The sequence below is a fragment of the Fringilla coelebs genome, assembly GCF_963513975.1.
Source record: "Fringilla coelebs genome assembly, chromosome: 10".
Taxonomy (NCBI): Eukaryota; Metazoa; Chordata; class Aves; order Passeriformes; family Fringillidae; genus Fringilla; species Fringilla coelebs.
Genome location: NC_140036.1, coordinates 2,045,744 through 2,073,739, shown reverse-complemented (window position 1 = coordinate 2,073,739; position 27,996 = coordinate 2,045,744). Strand labels below are relative to the sequence as shown.

The 27,996-nt window shown below is 41.3% G+C and overlaps 1 protein-coding gene across 1 annotated transcript in view; it reads right to left on the bottom strand.

The window, feature by feature from the left end:
* Window positions 1-27,996, bottom strand: part of LOC311157390 (glypican-5-like) — a gene marked incomplete at its 5' end in the record, with an annotated part of 355,041 nt that overhangs the window by 78,739 nt on the left and 248,306 nt on the right. Inside the window, one exon of the mRNA XM_084212081.1 lies at window positions 14,298-14,448. Within this exon, the coding sequence (XP_084068207.1) occupies window positions 14,298-14,448 (151 nt within the window). The remainder of the gene's footprint in view (window positions 1-14,297; window positions 14,449-27,996) is intronic.

Genomic DNA, 27,996 nt, shown 5'->3' with positions numbered 1-27,996 from the left:
GGGGAAAAGGATAATTGCAAAGACTTAACCTGAAGGCTCTTTCAGGGGAGCACAGCAAACACAGAAAAGTTACCTGCACCAAAAACCAAGGCACCTGTCTGCAAAACAGGGGAAAGAGCCCTTAAATAAAGAGACACCTGTGTTCAAGTCTTCTTTGTAACAGGAGGGAACAAATAAAGAAAGATCTCTGTTTTATAATAGGCTTCTGCTCTTAAAAAAATTACATTATTAAGGTGTATAATCTATAAGTCCATCTAAAAAGAATGTACATGGCAGAAAGGGATGGTGTTTGATTATGTAAGTGGTGGTGGATTACATTGCACTCCAGTGTCAGCAGAACATAAAGGATTTGAAAACAATGATTTGATTTTTAACCAGATGCAGAGAGTTTGTCCATGGTTAGTCAGAAGCATTGTACTTTACATAAATGCCTCACAAATGGTGACATAGTAATTACAGCACCAGAAAATGGCCACTATCTGTCTGCTCTGCACTTTACAGACTAAATAGAGATTTCATGCATAATGAATACACTTGTGTTAGCCCAATTCACTTTTTCAATATTATTTTATAAGGTGAGAATAATATAAATTTTAAATAGTTATTCAAGTGTTACATCTATTTTATCACGAGTTACATTTTTAATAAAATGCAACTTTACTTGAAGCTCACATAATGTTTGCATAATCTGTGGAAGAAAATTGGCACTCTAGGAATTTATAATTTGCTTATTTCTTATAAAGCCTTTTGATGTATCCTGCAGATTGATAGGGTTTCAGTGTATTTATACAGATAGAAAAATATTTTCTGTGGTTGGCTATTTGCTGCTTTGAATAGACTTCTTTACAGTTTGCAATGCATTTTTGTACAGTTTGCAAAAATAAGTTTATGATTTATCCGTAGTTTAAAAAATTCATTTGATTCATTCAAATCTCCTTTGATACAACACACTTCCAATTTTTGTTGTGACACAGATTATGCAAATGTGCTCCACAAAGAGGATGCAAAGTGATTTTAAAGCAGAACATCAGCTGACAGTGCCCAGGCTGCTGTGGGAACTCAAAAGGATTGGGGGTTTACAGCCCCATGGATGGACATTGATTACTTGGGGATTTTCTTGGATTAATGGGGAGGCTCCCACTGGGCATTTCCCAGTGATGCATTTGGGTGTGATCCCGAAGCACTGCTGTGTCCCCATTAGTGTCACACACCTTTTTCATTTACTGACAAGCTGTCAAGGACCTACTAACATGTCAGGACTCTGGAACGTGATTAAAGTTTTTTTTTTTTTTTGATAAATCTCTTTTCAGTCCATGATATCCATGTGGAGTTTATGTTGAGGCTTAAAGCAGCTTGGAGACAGCCAGTGCCTTCCTACTCATGTGTGGAGGACTGCACATGCAGCAGAATCCCTGGAGCAGGGCAGAACCCCACGGGGATGGAGGATTCACAGTGGAATCTCACATGCTGCTCAGCAGGGCAGGAATCCTGTCTCAGCACCAAGGGACCTGAGCAGGGAACATTGCTCCAGGAAAAGCTGCATTCCCAACCCCACGGGATCAGCAGGCCACGGGGAACAACACACACCAGTGGCTGTGGGCTGGAGAGAGAGAGAGGAGAGAGTTCTTCCACGTGCAGCCACTGAAACTGTGGAGGCAATGACTGGAATGCAAGTGATGCCTTAGGATTTCAGCTTTTATATTTTTCTAATCCTGTACTGCATTAGTGCATAGCTCTAAACTGCATATAAAGTGTTATTTAACTGTCCTCACATTTTGGTCAGACAAAACAATCCCTCTGGGCCTGAGATCCAAGGACACCCCACAGCCTCAGGCCCCAAAAAGTACAAACAAAAGTGATTTGGGGGAGCAAACTGGGGGTGAATGACTTCATTACCTGGAGCTGTAATTGCAGAATTAACCCCTGATATGTGAATGGACCAAATTCATAATTGTCTGAAAAACTGGTGACCACTGTCCAGCTTGGGTGTAGCCCCTGGGGAGACTGTGACTGCCCAAGGTGAACCTGCTTGAAGGCCTCCAATAAATACCCACTTTATTCTCTGAATCTTGTCTGGCCTCTGCTCTAGGGAGCCACTCCAAGGTATCAGAGGAGGTGAGGTTGCTGAGAAGCTGTCTGGCTCTCTTACAGGCCATATTCCCCCCTGTCTGAGGGGAAAATACATAAACATGTGATAGTGCCAACCACAGAACTGCTCTGCAGCTACAAGAAAAACCTCCAGATGTGAGGCTTTGAGTATGACACAGCCTCATGACTCTGCTGATGCTCAGGGCTTCTTTTCTGCTTTGGAAAAGCAAAACCCAGGCAGCACCTGGCTGGGTCCATGCTCCTGTGCAGCCCTTGGAGGGCTGGAATGAAATCTGCAAGGACGGCGGTTGGAGAGGCCCTGGCAGGCAGGATTATGGCAAAGAACTTCCAAGAAAAATCCCCTAAGGTCCATAGAGTGAACACAAGTGCAGCAGGTAGTGGCCAGACTGCTGGAACACAGGGATGCTTCTCACACCAAGGACTCAACAAAAGGAATGATATTCCCATGGCTTTAATAAAAAATTGTAGAGCTCCATGAAGAGAGAAAGAGAAAAACCTACTTCCACTCTACATGAGTAGTTGGTCATTTTCAAAACCAGTAATTTTTAATGCATGGATATAACATGAATATTTCAATTCCCAGGACTGTTCTGCAAGTACTTTTCCTGATAAGTGATAAAATGTTCCTGCCTGGATGCAATTGTACTAAACTACTGTAATGGATTCTCTGCTTGAACTTGCAATGGAGCTGCACCCCAGCTTTGGGGCTGCACCCCACACTTTTGAGAGGATACTTTATTATCAACAGCTGAGTTTCAAAAGGGGCCATGATCTGTGTAAATCAGATAAATCAGGATATCAAAAGAAGACAGTGTCACAGTTGTTTGACCTGAAGCAATGGAATTTCTGTGCTTTGGCACAGGCCAGGCTCACTGCTGCAGGTCACCATGGGCAGCATCTTTGCAGCAGCCTCAGGGTCACCATGCTGGGCAGCAGAATCCAACCCTTTGTTTCTTGGCTCAAACTGCTGTCTCATTAAGTCAAAAGCAAAATCCCCAGTGATAATTACTGGGTCAGAATCAGGCCAAACTCCCCCATCTTGTTTTTTTCTGGCCTTTATATTCTTTCTTGTGAATTTTAGAATGTAATGCCTTTAAATCAAGAACTTTCTAGCTAAAAATATCAAGCTTATGATACATTATAAAGATTACAAAAGCTATATATTATTTGCAGGGGGTAAAATATTCCAGCTTGAATCAATATTTTCCCTTTTGTGTTCAAAACCTACAAAAAAATATCCCCTGAAATTAACATTCTTCCAATTGCATATGTACAACAAATGTTTCCATTTTTCAAAATGAAACCTTTTCGATAGAGAAACAAATTTGTGGGTTTTTAAACAGGAAGAAAACTGCTTTTCCCCCATCAGCTCCACTGTTTTTCTATTGTGTAAGAGATTTATCCTGATGGAGTTTAGCCCAGGGCACTGTGCTTGCCCCTCCACGTTCAGGTTACTGCAAATGTTCTTTGTGCTGTTGGAGCAGTGTCCTGTGTGTGCTGCAGCTCCATACATATTTAACCAGGCTGTTGCTTTACAAGCACATGTTCAAAAGATTTTACCTAATCAAATTTTAAATAGGAAATTACTTGTCTGACTTCACATCAGAAAGCCATTCCTTTCCCTGCTGCTCCAGATTGGGTTATTAGGACTTCACTACCAAATGGTCAGCAGTGTTTCTGAGTCACCACTTTTAATTCTGGGCTATAAATATCAGATGATGATTTATTACCAGGCAGTTGCAATGCTGCAGGAGCAAATTCTCTTTAATCTCTTTAATTTGGAGAGGAATGGTAAATAGTTTGGAAAGCTGAGAATTTCTAAAGTTCTCTGTGCAAGTAACAGTTCTATCTAGCTGATTTCAGTGTCTCCCTCCACTTTCTGGTGATCCCAAGAGGTTTTCATGCCCACACTGACCCAGTCCTGCTTCTCTCTGTGAATTAACTCCTAACTGTGGGCAGCAATTCCATGGTAAATGGGCTAAAGCTGTGATGGTGAGAATATTCAATGACTTTCACAAGTAAATAGAATAAACTTTGAAGGAGTAGTTGTTCCCTTGGGTGCTACCTGCCTCAGCACTGTTCCACATTCCCACCTCACTGGGGCCTCAGCTGAGAGTTTATGGTTTGCACAGTGACAGAAATGGTACTGCCTGCATATTCAGAAGGTGGAGTTTGCTCCCCAGAATATCCACTTACAGCTCTCAGCTCTTCCAAATGCTAATTCTGTTTCTCCTAAAGGGCACCAGACCAGTGTGTCTCACCCTTTTTGGGCAATGGAGCTGCCCAGGCAGGTTGCTGGTGCAGGGGAGATTTGCTTGTGCAGATCACACCTTGATCAAGAATGTGCATCATTTCAGAAAGCATTAAAGCAGGAAATGGACTTAAATCTCACTGAAGACTGATCTGCAAACTAACAGGATTGCTTATTTAGAAGATGAACTAACTAATGTGACACAAGATACCTCAAGAGATTAAAAAAAAAAACCCAACCAAACCCATTTTTTTAATTTCAAAATACCTTTTTGTCATAGTCAAAGTTTGGTTGGTTCTTTATAGTTTTTTATTTCAGAATTAGTTCAAATTTGGCTTGACAAACTATTAGGCATTCAGAGAAGAACAAGCACAATAGGGAGATTAAAGAAGACAACCTAAAGAATGTCAGACAATCTGTCTAAATCTTAAAAGACAGGAAGGAAGAAAAGAAAACATTTTCTGATTGTGATATTTAGGAGCCTGAACTAGGAATAGAATGTAATTTGGAAAAATAAAAGCTTCTGATACAAGTAAACATGAGGGGCAATTACTGGAGGCAAATAGAGGAAACCAGACTAACAGCAGTGTTGGAAGTGCTGTAGGATCTTGTACCCAGCTGTCTTTTCCATCACTGAGAACTGTGACCCTCAGTCATCCATTATTTAGGAATTTCACCCTGTTTAGGAATTTCATCTGTTTGTACAGATTGAGGCTCCACAATTCAGCACCTCATATAAACCCAAAAAGGTTTCTAAATTCTCTCTTTTGCAAGTTAAATCCAGTTCCTGAGTTTGGAGCTACTGGGTGATGTTACAGCCCAACACACCCTAAAAGGCCTCTGAAAGGTGTCAGCTGTCCTGGCCAAACTGGAGATTTCAGGGAAATATTACTTGGCTGCTTTCAGGATCAAAGGACAGAAATAAACACTCCTAAAAACCAGCAGACAGGAGACACTGTGGGATAAACCAGATGCAAAATCACCTGCTGAGGAATAATGTGCTTAATCTTTGAACACTTTTCAGGGAAGGTATTTAAGTACATGCAAGATCATCAGCTGGCTTAAGTTATTTTGAAGTACCTTGATCTCAAGGCAGCCAGATCCAGCCCTATAAATTCTTGATCCTGTTGATATGTCACATACTTTAGCCTGAAGTTCTGTTCTTTTTGTAGTAAATCGAGTCTAGAGCACAGAGCAGTTGTGCTGTGCTCTCTGTTACTGTAAAACTAAACTGTGCTTGCTTTCAGGGTATTGTTCTGATCCTAAATTTCTCAGCTGAGACATTCTGATGGCATATCTGCTGGCTTCAGGCACAACAGAACTCTTTTAAGGAGTGTTATTTTACCTTAAAATGGACAATCAAGGAATAGAAATCCTCCAAATGTGCACCTGGTGTACTCAAGGCAGCTTCTCCCTGAAAGCAAAGACAAAGCACCTCCAAGAAACATTGGTTCAAAAGAGGGAGGGAAAACAAACCAGAGCAGTTCTTTTCCTCCTCTATAAGAACAGCAACTGCTTAGGCTTTCCTTCTGAACCATAAAACAAGGGAAAGTGTCAGCAGGGAATAAGAAAGTGTATTTTCATTTGTCAGTAACTTTCAGTTCTATTTCCACTGCCAAGCAGCTGCACCACCTGCCTTCCACTTGTTGTGTGCAATGAGAGATGACAGAGGGCTTCTTAAAGCCTTTAAGGTTGCAGTAATTCATAACCTTACCTTAATTAACCTGGCAGAATTTACCTTGGGAAGAAACAAGGCCCATGGTTTGATTTTAGTATCTTCCTTTCTTGGAGGGAAGGTGAGGAGAGAAGGTGGCAGAGGTGGAGCACAAGGAGCAGGAAACAATGTCCCTGTCACCTGGCACTGGCCAGGTACGTGCTCCTCCCTTGAGTGGCACCAAAACCAACTGGCAGGTGAACATTTTCCTTGGGCTTGCAGGATTGTTTTGAGAATTTATAATCTGATGGCATGGATATTTTAACAGGGAGCTTCTGTGGTGTTTGTGAGGTCCCCAGGATGAGGTGAAGGATGAGAATCTGACTCTATGTTCTCAGTAGGCTGATTTATTATTGTATGATATTATATTATAATAAAATAATACTGTACTAAAACTATACTAAAGAAAGAGAAAGGAGACATCAGAAGGCTTAACAAGAATGAATAATAAAAACCTGTGACTGCTTCCAGAGTCCTGACACAGCTGGACTGTGATTAGTCATTAAGTTAAAACAATTCACATGAAACCAATCCAGCATTCACCTGTTGGATAAACAATGTCCAGACCACATTCCAAAGCAGCCAAACACAGGAGAAGCAATCAGATAATTATTATTTACATTTTTCTCTGAGGCTTCTCAGCTTCCGAGGAGAAGAAATCCTGGCAAAGGGATTTTTCAGAAAATATCACAGTGACAAGCTTCCATTTAATGTTGTCTGTTATCTGTTTTGGAGCAATTTGAAGAACCTTTCACTGTTAAATCCTCTTAATTAATTTTGGCTTTATGATATTTTGGGGGCAGATTGCCTCAGCCTTCACATTTACCCTATCACTGTGTGGCACGACCAAGATATTGGAGCTCTCAGGTGAATTCCTTGTCAGAAGGATGCAAACCACACACCTCACGAGAGCTCCATGTGAAGGATTGGTTTTATTCTCCACCTGTGAACTCTGGGTGCCAGCCTGCTCCTGCAAATGACATTCCCAGGAAAAAGCACCATGACTGTGGGGTCAAAGTATCCATCTGCAGAGTGCTCCCACAGCCTGAATCAAGATGTCCTGCTTCATGTGTTTAGCAGTGTAATTTTTCCTGGAAACCTGGCTTTCTCATATTTTAGCCATCAAACTCCAAGTTGCTTCTTTTTGTTCATGCTCTTTGTGGTTTGACTATGGTCCTGTTTAGAGCCATTCAGCTTTGTGGCACTTCTGTTTAAAAGAAGTCCTTTTCATTAATACCTGTGAGAAATGCTGCTGAGTGGGAACTCACTGGAAAATGAGATCAATGAGTTTTCAGTTTAGGGCTGTTTTCAAAACCCATCTCAGAAACAGATGTACACATGGAATTACTCCTGTGGAAAGGAACCAGCTAAAATACTGCTGACAAGGGCAGTGAAAATTGTTCTGCTGTAAGAAGTGTGTTCAAGGGACAGAGATTACTGGTAATATTTTTAGTTGGAAGTTGGTAAAAGCTCATTACCCTTCAGTGATCCCCAGTGCAGTCCCTGATGGCTGCTTATTCAGAATCACTGCAAACACTTGAGCCCCAAATGTCTTTATCCTGATCTCTCCAATGTTTAATTTTCTCCTACAGAACATGCTTAGGGTACCTTAAGCAACTAAAATGCTCTACCTTTTAATTTTGTATAAATGCTGCTAAGATGATCAGAAATGTGCTGTAATTTACATTTCTCTGGTGAAATGGTAAAACTGCATTTCCCCAGTTACCATTTTGCCTCTTTGAAGGCACCAGAGATAGCACCAAAGCTGTTCAGAGAGTCACAGAGCTGGCACACAGTCTGTTGTTCCTCTAGCTACTGCTCTGCTCAGCATTAGGAGAAATTCCTGCAGGGAATGTGTTTATCTGGTCATGCAGAAAGTCATTTCTACAACTTGGCAAAAACTCCTGTCTTGAGTGGATCTAAGCAGGAGCCCTGGTAGTGCTGGGAACTCTCACCTCAGGTCTGGGGGTGAGAATCTGAAGGAACTGAATCTCCTTCTTTTACACCTCAAACTGCCACATCAGTGCTGAGGCTGAGGAAGGTTGAGGAATGATTCTAAGATTCTTCTGTTCATTCCAGTTAAAATTATACTGTGTAATGCAGAACACTAAACAACAAAAAATAACTTTCTCCTTATTGGCAGATTATAAAATAGATTTACCCAGGGACAGAGATGAGGAAACCTCCTTCTACCTCTCCCTTTTTTTTCCTCTCTTCTTCCCTCCCTTTGCAACACTCTCTTCCCTTCTCTGAAGCCCCTCAGCACAGAGCAGAGCCTGCAGGAAATGTCACTGCCACCCTGAGAATCTCTCAGCCAGGTGTACCCAGGAGGGAATAGTGGGACACCACTGTGACATCAAAGTCACTCATCTCAGGACTAGACCTTCCCAAGTTCGAATAAATATTCAAAAATCTGTATTTTTAATTGGATTATTTTGGTTTCTCTGATTTTTTCTGCTCCTATGTCTCTTCCCAAACTGTATCCTAAAACAGAAGCCACAGCCAGAAATTTGCCAGCTGCGGAGCTACCACTCACTCTCCCCCACACATGCTGAAGACCCTGGCAGGGTTTGCTTGACAGAGGCTCATGTCTCTCTACCACCCCAAATGGCAAGCATAAGGTGAGTTTTCCTGAAAATCAAACTTCTATAAGGGTTTAACATGTTACTGTGCTGTTCTGAGGACAGAATGAGGCATTTATGCTGAGGGCAATCTAGGAATTTATAGGCTTTCTAAAAAGAGAGCTGGAGATAAGATGTCTTGAGCAACAAAGGATGTAGAAAAATGGCAATGCAAGGCAGCAGGATGGGGAGGAGGTGTGATGGAGAGGTTTCTCTAGGCAGGAAGATAGAAGAGACTGAAAATGCAGCATTTCTGTGAGCCAGGATCATCTGTGAGGACGTGTGGCAATGAGAAGCTGATGAGCATGGCTGACTGCCAGCAGATATTATGATCTCAGAATATTGATGTTTTGTACTAATAATTACAAAATCAGCAGCTGTACAACTGCGTATTTGGATAAATACAAGTGTAAGTGCAGCCTGTGACACGGGGAATGGAAATGAAGGATGATTAAAATGACAGGTCACACAGTAATACTGATGCCAAGAAAAGACTGACAAGCTGGGAGAATGATAACATAATAAAGCATTAAAGAATCTTGATATTCAAAAGGAAAAAACTGATAATGGAAACATTCATAAGCAGTCAGAGAAACACATTAACTTTCCATTGCTGTTGAGAGCAGATACAGATCAGACAGAAGACAGTAAGAAAAAAGAAAATTTACTTGTCTGCACTTGTAAAGGCATATTGGGGCAAAAACTTATCCTTCTCATAAGCTCTAAATAACAAACCTACAAGTAGGATAATCTCTTCAGATAGTCTGAAAGATAAGCAGAAAGCTGGGGATTGTCTATACAGCCAAGGAAAAAGCCAGTTGGAGTCATGTCATCTGAATGTTCCAAGTAGATTTGTTGTAGATTCCCACCCAGGCAATGATCTGTGACAATAAGGCAGGATGTTCAACTGGGATGTCCAAAATGTGAGAGTTCTTGTTCAAAGGAGGGAGCTTCATGAAGGAATTAGGAAGAAGTACAGAATTAAACTGTTACTGGGATTAGGTAAGCTTTTGGCAAAAATCACAGTAATAAAACACATTTAGGCCACAGTCAGGGTCAATGTCTGGCTGGGATGTCCCAGGATGTGTTTTTATTGAATGCCTGCACTGACAGACATGATTGAAAGTATTGTAAAAAATCTGCTGTGCCTGGGGGTCAGGTACTTGTTATTCCACGGACACCCCCTGCTCTTGGGATGGGGACACAGCAGAAGCCCATCTCTGTGTGGAACAAGGCAGTGAGCCAGGCCAAAGGAAAGCTCCATATTTCCATTTCCCAATGATCTCAAGTTTCAAGGCTTGTCAGGAGTGGGGTTAACACCTGTCCCACTTGAGGGCTGAGCTTTTTAAGCTGCACAAATTCTGACCTCAGGGAGGTGCATCTGAAGAATGAAGTTCAAGTCACCAGACATTTGGGGTTGTCTATTCTGTCCAGTGGAGGAGGACCCAAGGATGGACTGAACTGTCTTTTCCTTCCCCAGAGGACAGCTCCACTCCCTGGGACTTTACACAATGCTGCATCAGGCTCCTCAAGACAGAAGCTGGGATGAATTTCTGCCTTGCACAGGCGCTGTGAAACATCCAGCCTCAGACACAGGGATCCAGGAACACCTGGGTGTCCCTGCATGCTGGTGTGCTCATGGACTCGTGCCCACAATGGTGTCAGCACAACCTTGTCACCACAGTGCTCCACAACTTCCACACAGCTGGCTTTGGCCTTGAATTAAACACAGGTTTAAGCCTTCCTGTGGACTAAACATTTCCTCCACCTCTGTTTAGGAGTGAATCACTGATGATTTCCCTGAACTGACCCCTAATGTTGGTTGTCATTGCTTGGGTGGGGCCTCATCACAACACAGAGCTGGGAATTGGAATTCCTAGCACAGGCTTCCTTCCCACTTTTTACCAAACATTTTTCTCCTCTGAAAAGGAGGCAGCAGAGGCAGCACCCAGTGTGAACCTGTTGCTGCTCTCTTTTCATGAGCAGCAGGACTCTCATTTCTCTCCCTCAATCCTGCAAGGCACCGAGCAATCCCTGCTCTCTCCAGCATCCCCACCTTCATGCAAGGGCTAAAGAACAAGGACTGACACCAGTGGACTCACAGTGTGATCAGAAGCACACAAGACACTGGCTCTGAGAGCAGGCTGGGCTCAGCAAAGCTAAGCCTAAGATGCTGCTTTGCCCTTCTGCCTAGAAACCTGCAGGACTGCAGCAGGGCAAACCACAGAGCAGCTTCCCCATCCACGCTCCAGATTTACATGGCTGGCTTTCCTCTTCTTAAATCTCTCCCAACAAAGCTTTGTTCCAAGATGATTCACAGATGTTGTCATTAAAAAGTTGGGACTTGCCAACAAATAACACATGGGCCTGCTTGAGAAACTGCTGTTCCCACAGCTTTCCCCAGGAAGAGATACTCAGGGTAATTGGTAAGGCCTGTGAGAACAGCACATTATAAAGCATCTTCTACCATCCATAATTTTTGAAGAGAATTCTAGTTTCCTGAGAATTTATCTTGTTCATTTAAAAAACACATGGATAAACACACATGATAGAGAATACATAATTAAGGCCATTATCATGAAAGAAGTGTTGATCTTTTCAGGTAATAGTGAATGGGTCAAGCAAAGGCTTATTTGCAACAAACACAAACAAAATCCAGCACTAGCTAATAGACAGTCATGTATCTTAATTAGAGACATAAAATAAAATTATTAATTGATATGAAGGCATTGAGTCTCAAAGGCCAGAAGGTGACAAACAAATGGACAGGACTGTACTGTCCATTGCAGGATGAGCTGAACTACAGAGAGAGCAAACCCCAACCAAAAGGGAATAAAAACCAACAGAGGGAAAAGGGGGTTACAGTGACCTGGCTGGAATCACTTCTGTGCTCACCCACTCAGGACAGGCTGAAATCTAAAATCCAGGAGCCCAGCCCTCTGTAAGCAGCTTGGAAAAGCAACGTGGGGAGTCAGCAGGGGACTCTGTCTGGGCAGATCTTTACCAATAGCTAGGAACAGAAATGTTTCATGATGGTCACCCATATACTGATGAAATTCTTGGTCATTCAGCAGTAAGGAAAGGCTTTTTTTTTTTTTCCTGGGAGGTGGAAAGAAATGAGCATTCAGTAGTTTTTCAAAAACTAAAAGTAAACTCAGTCTTTTGCAATGCTCTCAACACACAGAGCAGTAAATATAATTTTCATGTAGTTTTGAATAAATGACAGATGTAGTACATATTTACTACATTCTCAATTCAGAGGCTGACATTAAAATATTTTCCTCCGTTTTTCATGGGCCTGTTGTTAAAAGCATGGCTGCTTTGCCAGAAAGTGTGTTTGGAAAGGCTTTTATTCCTTCTTCATTCCTTTTGTCCTGCTGTGTGACTCCATGCTCCAACGTGCCCCAAAGAGGTTGGTGGCCTCTCACAGCTCTCCTTGTGTCTCAGCCACACCTGTAAGGACATTCCCACTGGCCTCACCACCCTTCAAACCAGGGCTCCATTAGGGATTTGGCTTTGGAGCCAATTCACCACTCAGTTTCCAGGCAAGCAGGGAACAGGCAATGCTGTCATATTCCCCTTCCACAAAACAATGAGTAGATGGACTGGATGAGTTTAAAGCTTAGGAAATACAAGTTCACAGGCTGTACAACTGCCAACATCATCTCACAGACATGCAGCAAGGGGAAATTCAACTAATCTGATGTTTGTTTTTCTTTAACATTCTATTAAAGCAAAGCAGCTCCATAATGAGATTACTGCATTTTATCTCTTAATTGTATCCAGATATGGAAAAGAGATTTACTGCTAGTGGCTTGTATACAGTACAATATTTAAAGCTAATTATGATAGAGCATTACTATTGTCACACAATGAAATACTTATTCCTCTGTTATGAATCAATACCATTTTCTAAAATTTATTGTAACTACCTTTTTAATTGGATATACACCCTGCTAAATTCTGAAACAGACAGTTATATAAATATAATTCTTTTAAATCCAGGATGATATCAGCATAAAATATTTTAATTAAATAGATTGCAAAAAAGGAGAAAAAGTAACATTAAGTAGCTTTCCATTATTAAAGCCAGCTGAAAGTCAAGCCTTGAAAGCATTCAAATTTTTATTTTTTAACTCTACCATTGTCCATGGAAGCATGGATATACATCCTCCCCAGATAGTGTATTAATAGTTTGACTGTTCATTGAAGACTACCAAGCACCTGACTTTTGTTTCTATTACTCCACAACAGAGGAAATCATATTAAGTTTTTATCTCTCTAAATCCCCAGGGCCTAAAACCTCTACAAGTCTTTTCTTTGCTTATGGATGAAATACAGTAAACAATTAAAAAGTTTTTAAAATAACATTGTATCCAAGTTTCTTTTTCAAAAGTATTGGTGAGTAGATGGTGAAAACCTCTGCTTGATCTGTCATTTGTAATTACTTAATGATTTTTAAAAACAACGTCCCTATGTGATGATACCCTGATCACACAGGCCATCAATGCAAACTAAAATTCAATTCAATTATAAGCTGGCACTACAATTACCTGTAACACTTTGCACACATTCCAAAGTACATCTTTAAGCCTGGTTTTCCAGAACAAATATTCACAATAGGGATAGCTGACGTTTTCACCACCAGCTGATCACAGTGTGCCTGCAAATCTAACCTGAGTATGAGACAGCTGCTCCCCCTCTCCACTCAGGGGCAAAGGGACAAAGAAAAGGCATTTGTTTTTCTCAGCAGAGTCAAGCACCAGTTTAAAACCTACCTGAGCCCCAGCCATCTCAATGGGCATTGTTTTCAGCACTCACATACCTGTATTTCATGGATTTACACATCCAACCCACATTATATTTACACTATGGTAAATTAAACCAGTCACATTTTGGTGAGGTAAAATGAATCAGAACTTAGAGATGAGGTAAATCAATATTATCAAGTATTTAGAAACATCTTACTTTTTATTAAGTTACTGAAAGAATTTAACTACATATCATATTGCCAGTATGTTGGTGGAAGTTGTTAGATATTGAAGCTGATTCTACACTTGATGACATATTATCCAAGTAATTTAATGAAAAAATATTGCAGAATGCAATATCTGAGACTGTCAAGAAATTTCATTTAACCAGCAGCTCGCCACTAAGGAAAAACCCCACAGTATTCCTTATGGGTTTTTTTCAAGAATATATACATTGAACCAACTCTGGATCATCCTTCAGTATGATTTTGCAATAAACAAATGTTTATGTTAACACTTAGAATACTCTATAAGGTGATCAATTGTCTATTTATCTGAAGGGCTCACATTATGTAGGAAGGCTCTTCAGCATTCCTGTGATTCAGATTTCACTGGAGACATTATTCACTCTACATTTAAGTCTTTTATCTGCATGCCAAGTGTTAAATTATATTGGGTTACTGTCTGTATCATTCTATTTTTACTGCAGCCCTTCACAGATTAAGATTCAAATCCTTTGAATTCAGTAGGATTTTGACAGCAATTCAAGCAGTGTCAATCTTAGCCCTGTCCACCTAATGGTGACACAGGAATTTCTAAGCTCTCCAAGTGCCTAGAAAAGGTGTGTTTACCTGCTGTGTGCATCCTGTCCCCAGATCCTTGGCAGCCATCCTCATCATCACAGTCTCCACTTGACTCCATCTCTTCACTCCTTCCAGCCCCACTGCCAGCATCCTGGGGACCCCACCTCTCCAGCTTCAACTTGGCCTTCTCAGCATCCAGCTGAAATGGAAGAAGTGACAAACCAACCATGGTCAGAGTATTCACACAGCTCCTACCCCTGGCACTCCTCTGGTTTATTCAGCAACAAACATCTTCTCATGCACTTTCAAGAGCAGCTCCTCAAGCTGGAAGCTGTTTCTGGCAATGGCATTCAAATATTCTGGAATAACAAGAGTGTGCAGCCAAATGTTCTGCACTATAGATGACCAGGGGCACTTATCAAACTTTTAATTGAAAACATCACATCTACCAGTACCACCACAGGGAGTGCTGTTCCCACAGCTGGGGAGTCTTTGCTTCTTTTCTGCCAGGATCAGAATTAAATGCATGAGATGGAATTTCTTGCCTGGACTCAGATGTTTATTAGTTCTTATCTATGTTACAGTCTGACAAACCCTGAGTTCTACAGCACTTCACTCTAATAAACTAAAATGGAGCCCCATCTCTCTCTCTCCAAGGCCTTTTAAGGATAAACTGTCTAATTAAGAAATGACACCTCAACTATTTTTACTTTTAACCCAATAACCAACCACCCGTGCCTGCAATGTGGATTTTTTTACCCAATTACACAAAACCACCCAAACCCACAGAGAAGAAGTGAAGAAGAAGGACCAGCCTCCACCCTAAAACCTCCATCTTGCTTTATATATATTACTGTATTCTAAACCCTTAAACTCTAAGTTTTCCACCCTGTGATATTACACACTTCTACTCAAACTCCACACCCACAACCCCAGTTCTATCATTCCATTTTGGAAGCCTTCTCCACGTCCTCAGGTCAAATTCAGTGTTCTCCTGGGATTCAGTGCCTGGCAGCACAGAAAGTCTGAAATTCTCAGTAACCAGGGTTCCAACACACAGCCTTTCCTTTGCCAAGCACAGTTTGGGGAACACTTGTTAAGGATGGTACAATCTGCCAGCTGTCCAAGTACTTGTTTTGAAGAATTTACAGTTGAAGACCATGACAAACTTCACAGCTGAGGGCATTTTCTAGTTTTCATGATGGGCTTGGTCACTTGGAAACCTCGCCCCTGGATATGACTTTTAAGATGCTGTTATTTAAGATGTCTGTTCCAACTGCAAGCTGTTCATTAGAATACTTCCAGGACTGAGCACAGAATAAGAAAACCTTTTCTAAAATAAATCTAAATCTATCATACCAGGTCATGCTTGCTCTAACAACACATTTACCCCACAACACTCAGCTTTTCGATGTTTAGATAACTCTTTCTCCTGCTGTCACCATGAACAGCTGCCTACTAGTAGCACTGTGGAAATAAACGATTTTTCAGCTCTCTGGTAGTTCCAAAAGATGAAAAATCCCATTTTCTTGGGAGTGAATCTAAACCCAGCCCGTGCAGGTCACACCAAGAGCAGCACTACCTGGGGGGAAGAAAACCCCAAACCCAAATGTCTTAGACTAATAAATTGTGTTATAGGGCAAATATTCATCAAGCAAGGATGGTCCAGGAGAAGCCTGAACCTTTCCCCCCACCTGAGGAGCACTGACCAGATGGAAAGACTGCACTGTTCTCAAAGCCTCTGCAGGGCTGCCAGATCGGATCTATCCAATACCCTTCAGCACAAGCATCTTCCTCCCAAAGTACTCCAGATCCATTTCAGGCTTTGTGATCTGCTTCATCCCAGGGGACTGATTATTCTTGGTACTGAGCAAAATGTACTTTGAAATGTAACGCTTTGGAGATTCAAACACTACAAAGGAGCAGTTCTGGGAGCTGTGGGTGAACTGGAGCACAGGGCTAAAAAATGTATTAACTGGGCTGCAAGGATGGTGATGGGTGCAGCAGTTTCTCTGTAGTGGGAAGCTTTGTGTCACAGTCTCCTTTTTCTTCAGGTGCTGGAGCTGCCATCCTCACTTTGGGGCTGACAAACACTTGGAGCAGAGATCTGGTTCTGTGGAACAACAGATGCCAGCTTCTACAGAACTCAGGAAATTCTGCACCCTCTCCCTGAAGAGCTCAGTTTGCTCCTTCTGAAGACACAAATAACTGCACAGGGCAGTGGGAAGATCAGCAAGTAGGAGGAGAGGGTATGGACTTGAGTGGGGAAGCACATTGAACACTCTCTAATTGTTACTGCATGTCTGGTTTTTATAAACAAGTTGCTTAAGAGCCTTGCTATTCACAGCTATGAAGACCCATGTCACAGCCATACAAAACAACATTTTTGTTAAACAATTGGAAAATTTTGCCTGTGAGGGAGAAAGATAACTCAGTTCTTTCACAAATTTATTGTGTCCTGATCATATTAGAAAAGTCTCATCCATTCTTAGTTATAATTCTTCAGAATGAAAAGAAATGGCTAAGTGGCAAACAGAACAGACACAGAATTTAATAAAGGCTTTTAACGACTGTTTGCAAGTCAGAGCAGAAATGTTTACTGCCTGTTAAGGCACTCCTCCTTTGCAAAGATCTGATTTCATTCATTGCCCATGGCTCAAATCCTGACCTCTGCTCAAAACAAGCAATTCTTGAACCAAATGGGCCCCAGCTCTGAGCAGGAAGATGAGCTTTCCAGCATGATGCACTGCAGCATTTCTGGGTTCTGGTGCCTTCACTGCAGCAAGAGAGGAGCTGGAGCCCAGATCTGCATCTCCTCTGTATCTCTGAAGGTACATCCAGCCCTTCCTTGGCTTGTCAGCAGAGAGGGGCCACCAAGTGACCCAGAATCCTGATAACCAGGTTCACCATGACCACTTCAGATGAGCTCAGGTGTGACCTACCAACCCTTTTCACCTTGGATACACTTTCCCAGCCTCTTCACAACAGGACTTTTATGTCCTGTGGCTACCACTCATCCAGAATGACGGACAAGAGCCTGACTTTGTGCATCAGTAACGCTTTATCTATAAATAAACTCATTCCAGGAGATGGGCTAGTGTAGCCTCTTCAGTGAGGAGCTCCAGACACACCAATCATCCCTTTTGAGAAGGCAATGTCATCATTTCTCAGTGACTTGTGACACAGCATCATTCTCTTTTCCACATTCTGAAGGCACAGCTTTCCTTTGGCTACTGCCAACAGGACTCCAGTGAGATCAGTGTTTCAGGGCAATAGCAAAGCTTATGGCAGCATGCCTCACTTTCCTTTTTTTCACAGCATAACAGAAACCTGTCTCAAAGGCTGAGACTTCCCCCTGGATGTGTTTAAAAAAGCCTGGACATGGCACTCAGTGCCATGGTTTAGTTGGTGACGAGGTGTTAGGGCAAAGGTTGGACTAGATGATCTTAAAGGTCTTTTCCAACCTAGATCATTCTGTGAAAATAGCACTGACTGCATCAGGATGCACTGGGATGGTGGAGCTTTAGAAGACTATAATGGAAGACATTAATAATATTTTTTCCTCTCTGGTCCCAGGGGTTGGGTGTGGGCAGGGAATACTTGCTGTGCTTTGTGGCTGTGGGACTACAAGGTCCCCAGCAGAGGAGCTGGAGGTCACCCGAAGGTTCAGGTCATCTTCAGAGACAGCCTGGCTGACACAGATCTGTTAGAAACCTTGAACAATTCTCCAGGCTGCTGCCACCAAGCACAAATCCTCCTGCCTCCCCAGATGGCTGAGGGGAGAACCAGAGTGCCTTGCTCCTATTTAGCACTGGGGAGCAGAGATGGGAGTCAGATGTGGCATTTCTGCACTGCTTAAGAGCCACTCTTAAAAACACTTTATTTTGATGGCTCTTTCCCTGCCAGCTGACAAATGATGCCATCCAGCCACTCTGGCAACTCTGCACAACAGCTCCTGCCTGGCCTGGTGCCCTGTCCTGGTGCTGAGAATTGATGCCTTGGGTAAATAATTGCAATGAATTTCAGGCTGGGCCCTGGAGCTTGTGCCTTTACCTTCACAAAGCATAATATAAGGAATACTGTAATCTTAACAGCTTAAAAATTAAGTCTTCAAGTTTTTGTGAAAGATTTTTTCCCCCTCTTGAAAAGGTTATACAAATAGATCAATAAGATTTGTACAGTCCAACTGGAAACTGACTCAAATCAGGAATTTTCCCAACTGCAATAAGTTTGGATCAGGTTCATAAACCTCTGAAGGGTTTCTGAGAAGCTATAGTGCTTCTGTGGGGAGGCTTTAGTGTCTGTATCTGACTCAGCTGAAAGGCAAAAATCACATATTACTATTCAGCTCTGAGTCAGACACAGATGACTCTGCTGCATAGATTTTATTTATTCCAGCAAAGGTCCCAACCTTAAGTGACATTAAAAAAAACCCAAATTCTGCTGACATAAGGTTTTCTGGAGAAGAAAGAATTCATATGAGAGTGGCTCCTGTCTTTCTTCCCTATTAATACTTCATGATGTAGCAAACACATTCCCAGTCACATAAAAGAGTCCTTCAGACTTCAGAGGCTTCAAAGAGCCCCTGACACAGAACCTCTGAGCTCTCCACAACCAGTCTAACCCTAATTCTCACTCTGAACACAGGTATGGCAGAATACAAATTCATGATCGTGGTTTTTCATGAAGCCATGTTCTACTTGAATACTTCCCCACCTTAATGAAATAATAACTGCTTCCCTCCATGAAAAGCATTGTAGGAAAAGGTGCCAATTTCTATCTGTTTTATTGACCAGTCTATTTGCATCATATATGCATGTGTATGATTTCAAGCTGTAGGATAATAACCCCATTTTATCAGAAAATAGGTTTCAAAAATTATATTTTACACCACAGTTTCAGACTTTTCAAGTCAGTGAACACAACAATGAAAATATTCTCTTTGAATAAAGCCACTTAAAAGTTGTGTGCTTGGAATATTCTGAGAGAAATTCCATAGAATAATTGTTCCAGAGGGATTTGGTAATGAGTTTTCTACATGACAGATTGCACTGGGAGTGCTTTTTCCTTCTGAGGAGTCAGCTCTGAGGTGAAATGTGACTTCTGTCCACTCACCATGTGAGCACAGCTATCACTCTCTGGTGTTTCCAGTGGGAGGAAAAACCAGCTGATTGTACACTGCATTTAGGAGCTGTAAGCTAAAGATTTTTTCTCAAGGTACTTACAAGTAGCTGCCTTTTTCAAAGTGCTCTAGTGACATAAATATGATTTGCAGAGACAAAGGTTTTGCCAGCTTATGCACAAATAATGCACAAAGCCTCATCTTGAAAAGAGTCATGAATGACTCAATCCTCCCATTCATTTCTTTAAAAATAAAAATAAAAAATCCTTTCTAAACCATTATTAGGTCAGAAATGACTACAACTGGAAAAGACAATGTGCCTTTGTTTCTGGCCTGTTATATACATTTTTTGTTAGGAACTGACATACTGCTTTAGGCATAAAGCTGCATTTTACTGGTGCCTTGTGACTGAGCAGATGTTCTGTCATTTCACAAAACAATAGCAACATAACAAATTTTAGACATAACTGCCATATATACGCTTATTCCAAGTGGGACCTCTCTGAGATAACATTTATGGCTCATTTTCCTCCACATATGCTCTTAGCTCCTTTATAAAAGCATTTGGCAGTTGGTTTTTTGTTTTTCTTCTTTTCATATTATCTAGCACTCATCTATTACAACGTAACTAAGGAAAATAAACTTATTTAGCTTCAATTTTGTCAGACATTTTCTTTAGTTCGTTCTTCCTTTGTCTCTATTTCACAGAACACCCAAAAGGCCTGATGAATTATCCCCTTCTAGTTTCTTCAGGAAGTAGTACAGCTCAAGGAGGTTTCTCCTGCTGTCACCATGAACAGCTGCCTACTAGCAGCACTGTGGAAATAAATGATTTTTCAGCTCACTGGTAGTTCCAAAAGAGCTCCAAAATCCCCTTTTTAGCAGAAGGGAACAGACATCCAACCTTCTGCAGCAACCAACACCCCCAGCCCTCCTTCTGCTGTTTATTCAGATCCTTCCAATAACCTTTCATGACACATCCTGCTTCACAAGTCACCTGGACACATTACAATAATTTAAATGAACAGCCATACATAATTTATGGGGCACACTTATGGGCTGACAATGGCTTTGGAATTTTATCCACATCCCTCCAGAGCAGACCTTTTCAGCTCAGGAACTGGACCAACACTGGTAAATTCCTTTGTTCTGTGGTTTTCTCTCCAGCCTAAGCACCTCACATTTACATACATTGATATTTGTATTTATTGTTTGTGCCCATGCTCCTAGAATATATAAATATATATATATTTTATATGCACTGAAGGGAAGGCTCTCTTGAGGCACATGGAAACATGCTGAGTGCAAGTCTCAGCAAGTGGGGCCTGACACCTTGTTTTGCCCTCTGCCTAAGTGTATCTCCACTCAAGCTACACACAGGAATGTCAAAGTTCTTTTTCCATTTTTGGCCATTTTTTCCCCAGGTTTTTCTTATTTGTTCTCCCATCAAGTTTCTCAGAATAGCCCTCCCCTCTCTGTATTGGTTTGGGACATTGCAGCTCCCCACAGAGCCACCTTTTGGATAAAGTGCACCAATTTCTGGTTGAGCAGGACAGGCTTACAGGTCCAGCAGCAGGAGGGTCACAGTGCCAGAAGCTTCCTTGGGATCACTGCATGTGGCAGGGGAAATGACACAGCTGCTTCTAATGTCTTTTCCATGTTGTTTTTAATCTTTTACTTCATTCTAGAATTATTTTGTTCCAAGTATGTTGATTATTTGACCAACCCTCCCACTGTTTCTGAGCATCTCCAGTAGGAGCTGTACATCTTCTGGGAAGGTCAGGACTTGTTTTCTGATTTTATCCATCTTTTTTAAGCCAAAAAGCTGTTGGAATTGGTGTTTTGATTTGTTTTGACTTGCTTTTATTCACATCAAATCACTAAATTACTGCTTTCAGAAACAGCATCTGTATTCCTACAATGGCTTTAGATTCTTATGGTTTCAGTGGAAGTTTCATGCAAACATTCCTTTATTTTCTCTCTGTTTCCCTCCTAATTTTAAAGCCTTAGCTTCTCCACACACACTTTCCATCCTCTGTCACTGAGGCTTTGTATTTGCCCACATCTGTCTCTACCTGTGATTCCTTTTTGCTCTCCTGGTTTAGGCAGATTGACTGATTAACCTCTTCCTTATATTTTTATTGCCAGGTGACACAGTGGATACCTACAAATCCACACTTTCACTTATATTTGACTACTTTTCATTTCTTTTCTGAGTCCTTCCTCCACCCTGGCTGTGTCTCTCTGATTTCCTGGACATTTCACAGCAGATCCATACCCCAGAGCACAGGAGCTAAAAGCATTTATTTCTTCCTGGCTGGATTACAAATGTTTCAACAGGAATCTAAAGATGGTTTTTAGAGATTCACTTTGTTACACTGCACAATTAATGCTTCTATTTTGGCAGTTTAAGGTTTCTGTTTTCCAACTGCTTATCTAACGTAAGCTAGGAGACTGCTAGCACCAGGAGCAGCTCAATATTCACTGAATTAAATTACACAAGCTACAAATGTTCTCATATTTACTGATTTCACTGTGAAGGAACAACAAGAATGGGCACTCACAGAATCTTACACTGTTAGCAAGAGCTTCACAGTAACAGTTTGGGGAAAATGTCACCCAAGAAGCACTAATTGTGACTGATTGTAAAGTGAGAACAAGTTAAAAAATACTTATTAATAATGTGCTTTAACAGATGTTTACAGAGAAGAAAGAAAATCTGATTTAAATTCAGCAATCAATTGGGGCAAGGGGGCAGCAGACACCTCTCCTTGATGTCTGGTCTTGGTGTTGGGCTGTAACATTTGGTATTTTGTGACGCACTAAAGAAGATCCTTCTGATCTGGTATCTAACATGCCTAACTCAGACATAGATATTGGGTTAGTCCCTGCCACAGGTGTGAATTTCACCTTTAGACAGAGAATGTAGCCCAGCATTGCCCAAAAAACATAACTGGCTTTTTAAGCTGCAGTAGGTGTTGTTTGAAAACAGAGCATATGGCAAAAAAATCTGTCGTGTTACACTGAAGACTTCATGCATCTTGTTAAGGTAAAAAAGAGGTAAACAATTGCAATAAAATTGTAATATTTTGTAATAAAAATGTAACATAAACATAATTATTGGTGAGGAATAGGCAGTAGTTGCTTACAAAAGACCTCAGACTCTTCAAAGTAGTTCACTTTCAGGGAAAAAAAACCCCTTTAAATGGCATAGTGGACTTTTTCCAAAAATAAAACCTGCTTACAAAAGACCTTTTACCCTTCAAAATAGTTCATTACTTGGGAGAGGGTCTGTTTGATACAACAGCTTCAGAGGCAGAGGGTTGCTGGGAGTGCCCATAAGGTAGTGAGAATGATATAAAAACAACAGAAGTTTGTTTAAAGTTTAAGAATGTAAATTACCAGAAATCATAGGTATGTCAGTCTCTTTTCAGTGGGCTTTCGCTTACCCCTCAGCTCTCTGTGCATGATATTCACTACAGCATGGCTCAAATTCCAAGTTTTGTATAGATAAAGTATACTAAGATATACCACTTATATAAAATATACTGTATTTTATATAGATAAAATTGTTTTATATCTAAAATATTATATATAAAATATACTATATTAAATTAATATATAATACTATTTTAAATATATGAAATATTTTCTATATATAAAATATACTATATTTTACTTAGTAAAATATACTAAGAGCCTGAGAAGAGCATGGCACAAAGATGACTGGGAGAATCTGGTTATTATTGGTAAAAGGTATTTTGCCTTTCCCTTAAATGCAGACATCTCTGAGAATAAAAGAAGCATAGAAAAAAACAGGTGGAAACAAGCATTTTAACTATCAGAGTGATGAGTTTTGGGAGCAGCCCCCCAGGAGGAAGGTGGGGACAAAAATTCTCAAGCATTTGCAAGCCCTGGCTGAATAAATGGGTGAGGGGAGTTGCCTGTGATGTCAGTGAGCTACATGTGGTATTCCAGGAGGTCTCTTCCACACTTCTATCCTGTAGCTCTACACTCCATTGGTTTCTAATATTAGAAAATTGATCTGTAAAATCCCAAACCAGAACTATCCCCATTAGCAATTAGGAGTGGTTTTTTTTTTCCTTGCTTCTCTGATTTCTATGTGGGAAAATTGTATCTACCTAGCAAATTATGTCCATTCTTTCTTCTAGGCTAAGAATGAACCCTCTTAATTGTGCCTGAAGTCAAAAATGTGGTTCAAAAAAATGTATTAATTATTACTGGGGCTTAACATGGTTTACAAATGAGTTCTGACTCATCAGGGTTTAGATGTCTAATAATAGCCAAGGACCTTGTGTCTGATCAGACTTGGGAAGTGTGAAATGAGAAGTGCTCGCAATCAGCAGGCTGGTCACACTCCATCAGCCCTGGAATGGCACCCTTCTGCTAGGCTGCATGTTTTTATGGGCTAAGTGAGTAAACAGTGGCCAATCTCAATTGTCTAAGGAACAGAGCCAACCTTTCTCCTTGCTTTGTACTCTGACAGCAATTACCTTTGTTATTTGCTGAGGGAAATGTTCATGACATGCTCCAGTGCATGTTAATTCTGTTTCATGTTCTTGGATAATTATCTGTTTTCAAGCTCTATGTTGGGGAACATCATTTTCATACTATGAAAAGTTTGACATTTCATTGGAAAGACTTGTGAACAATCAAAGTCTCTCATTTCTTGGTAGTGCTCAACAGACCCAGGCTTCAAATTTGACATTTCGTGTTAAAACATGACAGAAGCAGGGATCTGCTTAGGCTCCTCCACACTAAATCACAGCAACGAAGCACTAAAATACAACATGGAAGGAAGCATGGAAAATATGGAAAGAAGATGGCTAATGATGTTTGTCATCCATTTAGCATGTATCAATGCTGGGAGCTAAATCACCAATTATTCATTACACAAGCTAACCAGCTTTAATGACATTGCAACCCAAAGCCACATATAGAAATAATCCCACTGTCTCAGGGCCACCCCACTTCTCTGAAATCCTGAATATCATAAATATCTTGTATTATTTAGAAAGTGCCACATGTACAGGACAAGAAAAATAAAGGACTGGAGCCTGTGCTGCTATGAATCAGCAAACTGAATTCCGTGGAGCTGCTCCAGTTTATTCCACATGAAGGGCCAGCCCAGATTTTTTCTGTTTGGGAAAGCATGATGTTGTAACAGAACAGACAAATGCATTTCATGTTGCATAAGCCTGACAGAAGAAAAGACTCTTTTTCCAGATGTTGTACTCCCATGGTTTCGTGGTAACATCTGAGGACATGATTGAATGCTTTTGCTAAATCATTTTTATTTAAAAAGGGAAGAAGAGGGAAGAAAATAAACTTCTGCAAGCAGCAGCTGTCACTGGAGCTTTTTTCCTTATGTTTTTTCCTATGGCTTTTCATTGATAGCTTCCACGGAGGTTCTGTGTCCTCACAAAGACTGAGTTCACAATACTGCACTTTTACCAGCAAGTCTCTCTCCTCACAGAACTCAGGATCTGTTAAATTTGATTAAAATTGGCTAAAGAGTAGATCCAGCAGGAGTAGCAAAGCTGAGAGGCAGGGACACAGCAGAGCACATTACATAAGCTGTGTTTGTTTATGAAACCAGGTTAAAACACAACGAGAGGGCAAACAACCAACTGCCCTTGGCAGCCCAGCAGTGAAATTTCTGGAGAGCAGTAAGTGCTCTTTGTCTGATGCAGCTTTGCTTTTCCCCTCCCAAGTTTAAATTCTGTTCAGGCTCAGAACAGGCACAGTAAGTGGAAAAAGGTCAAGGCATTGGTCTTCATGGAATATCATCTGCTCCTGCTGCCTTTTGAGAGCCACTAACAAGATAATCTGATCACAAAGATCAAAAGCTCTCTCGTGGTGCACTGGGGAAACTGATAACTGCATCCTCCTATGCTGGCTATCCTATAATTCAGAGCTGGGAACTGGCCCACATTTACCAGAGATGTAAAGTGGCTTTGAAAGTCTGTCTTTATCTCTCATTCACACTATATAAAGGAACTGATATTTCCTGGGAGAGAACAGGATTGTTCAGAACAGGGCTGCAGACTTGTGCTACAGCACTTTACTGCAGGACTCATTTAAGCCATTTCAGCACATCCAAGCAACCATCACTTGCCCTGATGTTTTACACTTCTATTTTATACTTATTAATTCAGAATGTTTTCTTGACAAGTGACTAAACTCCCACTTAATCAAATAGAATAATTTTCACTGATGTAGCTTCTGAGATTTCTGAATTTTTCCATTCCATTTTTTATTTCCCCAAAAATTTAATTCTTTATTTAATTAAAACAATCATCCTATTTTCTCCATTGATGGGTCTAAATTAGATTCTGCTCTTGTACAGCTCTGTAGATCTTACCGAACTTCCAGCAGTGTTCAAAAGGAGCAAAGAAAAGATGTCAGCTCTGCTAAAGACCAGAGAGAATTCTGGACTGGAGCTGGCTTCAATTATTTTTAAGACCTAGTTTGGAATAGGTGAAAACCCAGGAAAATGACCTAAGAAGTACCAGGGTAAGACAGTCAGTGGAAAACAAAACATTCTACTGATCTTGTTTTCCCCCTTCTCAGCAAGATGCCCTCCATTTCACTTCTATTTCATCTTTCTTGCCAGTTCCTCTTCACTACTCATGACCCACGCCTCTTCTTTTTGCCTTCTCATGGAAGAGCATCCTCTTTCCTGCCTAAATGCAGTCATCATTCAGCTGAGCATGAGGGCTCTCGGTCCCTTCTGTCTGAATGCATCACTAGGTTTTACATGTGGAAGCTCTTCTTCTCCTGGAGAGCAGTCCCTGGTGGGCTGCAGCAGCTCTGCCTAGCAGACACTGAAGGCTGTGAGGACCCTCAGTGTTCCCACCTGTGTCTCTTCCCTGCCTCAGACCTCTGCAGAGCAAGGCTGGCCTGCATTTTCATTTTGCTCTCTCACAGCTTCTGTACTGTTGGAACCCTGACTGCTGAGAATTTCAGAATTTCACTGACCCCCCAAGAGAACACTGCATTCGACCTGAGGACATGGAGAAGGCTTCCAAGATTGAATGATAGAACTGAGATTATGGGTGTGGAGTTTGAATAGAAGTGTGTAATATCACAGGGTGGAAAACTTAAGAGTTTAAGGGTTTAGAATATAGTAATATATATAAAAGAAAATGTAAGTTTTAGGGCAAAGGCTAGTCCTTCTTCTTTATCTTCTTCTTCTTCTTCTTCTTCACCTTTTTCTTGCTAGGTTTAGGTAGTATTGTGTAATTAGATAAAAAAATCTGCATTGTGAGGCACGAGTAGTTAATTATTGAGTTAAAAGTGAAACTAATTTAGGTGTCATTTCTTAATTAGACAACCTTAAAAAACCATGTAGAGAAAGAGATACAACTCCATTTTGTAGTTTGTTAGGAAAGTGCTACAAAACTCACAGCCTGTAATAATATAATATAAATAAGAACTATTAAACATCTGAGTCTGAACAAGAAACACAGTCTCATGATTTAATCCTGACCTTAGCAGAAAAAAGCAACAAAAAAATCCACACTGTCCTACTCAGAATCTGCCTTGCTGCAGGGATTCTCAGTGGAAACAAGGAGGACTCCACCCCAGGGATCTCACCACTGACCACCAGCAAGTTTCCCCATGGTCTGGGAGCTCCCAGATGAGCAATGCAGTGCTTTAGGGGAGAAACTGGGCTGGGGAAGATCCCACATTTCCGTGGACATGGTCCCATGAAAGGCCAGATTCACGCCTAATTTGGATCAGATGACCAAATACACAGCGGGCTTCTTGCTAGACTTCATGTTATGTTTCAGCAGGCATGAAATGACCAGACCCATGGTCTGGGTCTTTGAAGTATTTCTGAGGTAATACAACTATATTTAGCTGCTGAAATGTAACATGAAGTGTTATAGATGGATAATGAGATGATTTGCTCTCGCAATAAAAAGATAACTATTGTGTGAATATTAAGCAAGGCTTTAGTGATGTACAGTTATGTTATTGTAGTTTAGATGTCCTCAGTTCTCCCCACAGTTCCCTTTCCCCCTGTACTGCTGCCATCAGACAGCCTGGGCTGTCCAGCACAGGTAAAAGAAGCTGCACAGGTGTCCCTTGCCTGGGGCAGGTGGGAATGGAAAAGCTCAGGGGTGAGGCATGGCAGCACCTGCCCTCCAGTGCAGTGACAAGAAAGCAGTGTGCACTGATAAATGGCACAGCAGAGCTGCCTGACAGACTTTGGGAAGGGCCAGGGCTGGCTGATGCAGCCCCAGGGGTACAAAAGCCTGAGCATCCCCCTTGAAGGGAACTGGCCATGTGGTGTGCACGAGGGGCAGCTCCCAGCGCTGCAGCTTCTTCCTCATGGAGTCCTTTGTTCTATTTTTGTTAAGGTTTAATAAACCTCTTTACATTTTCAAAGCGAGCAGCTGTCTCTTACCTGAAGTATAGCAAGAAGCCTGCTGTGTATTTGATAACATACCATTTCCATGTTATTCAAGGTAAGATGGCTCTAGGACAGCTTACATTGTGCTTGTTGAGCATCCCGTGTGGGGTACCTGTCCTGCTGTCTTGTCCTGCTGTCCTGTCCTTGTACTCCGTGTGGGGTACCTGTCCTGCTGTCCTGTC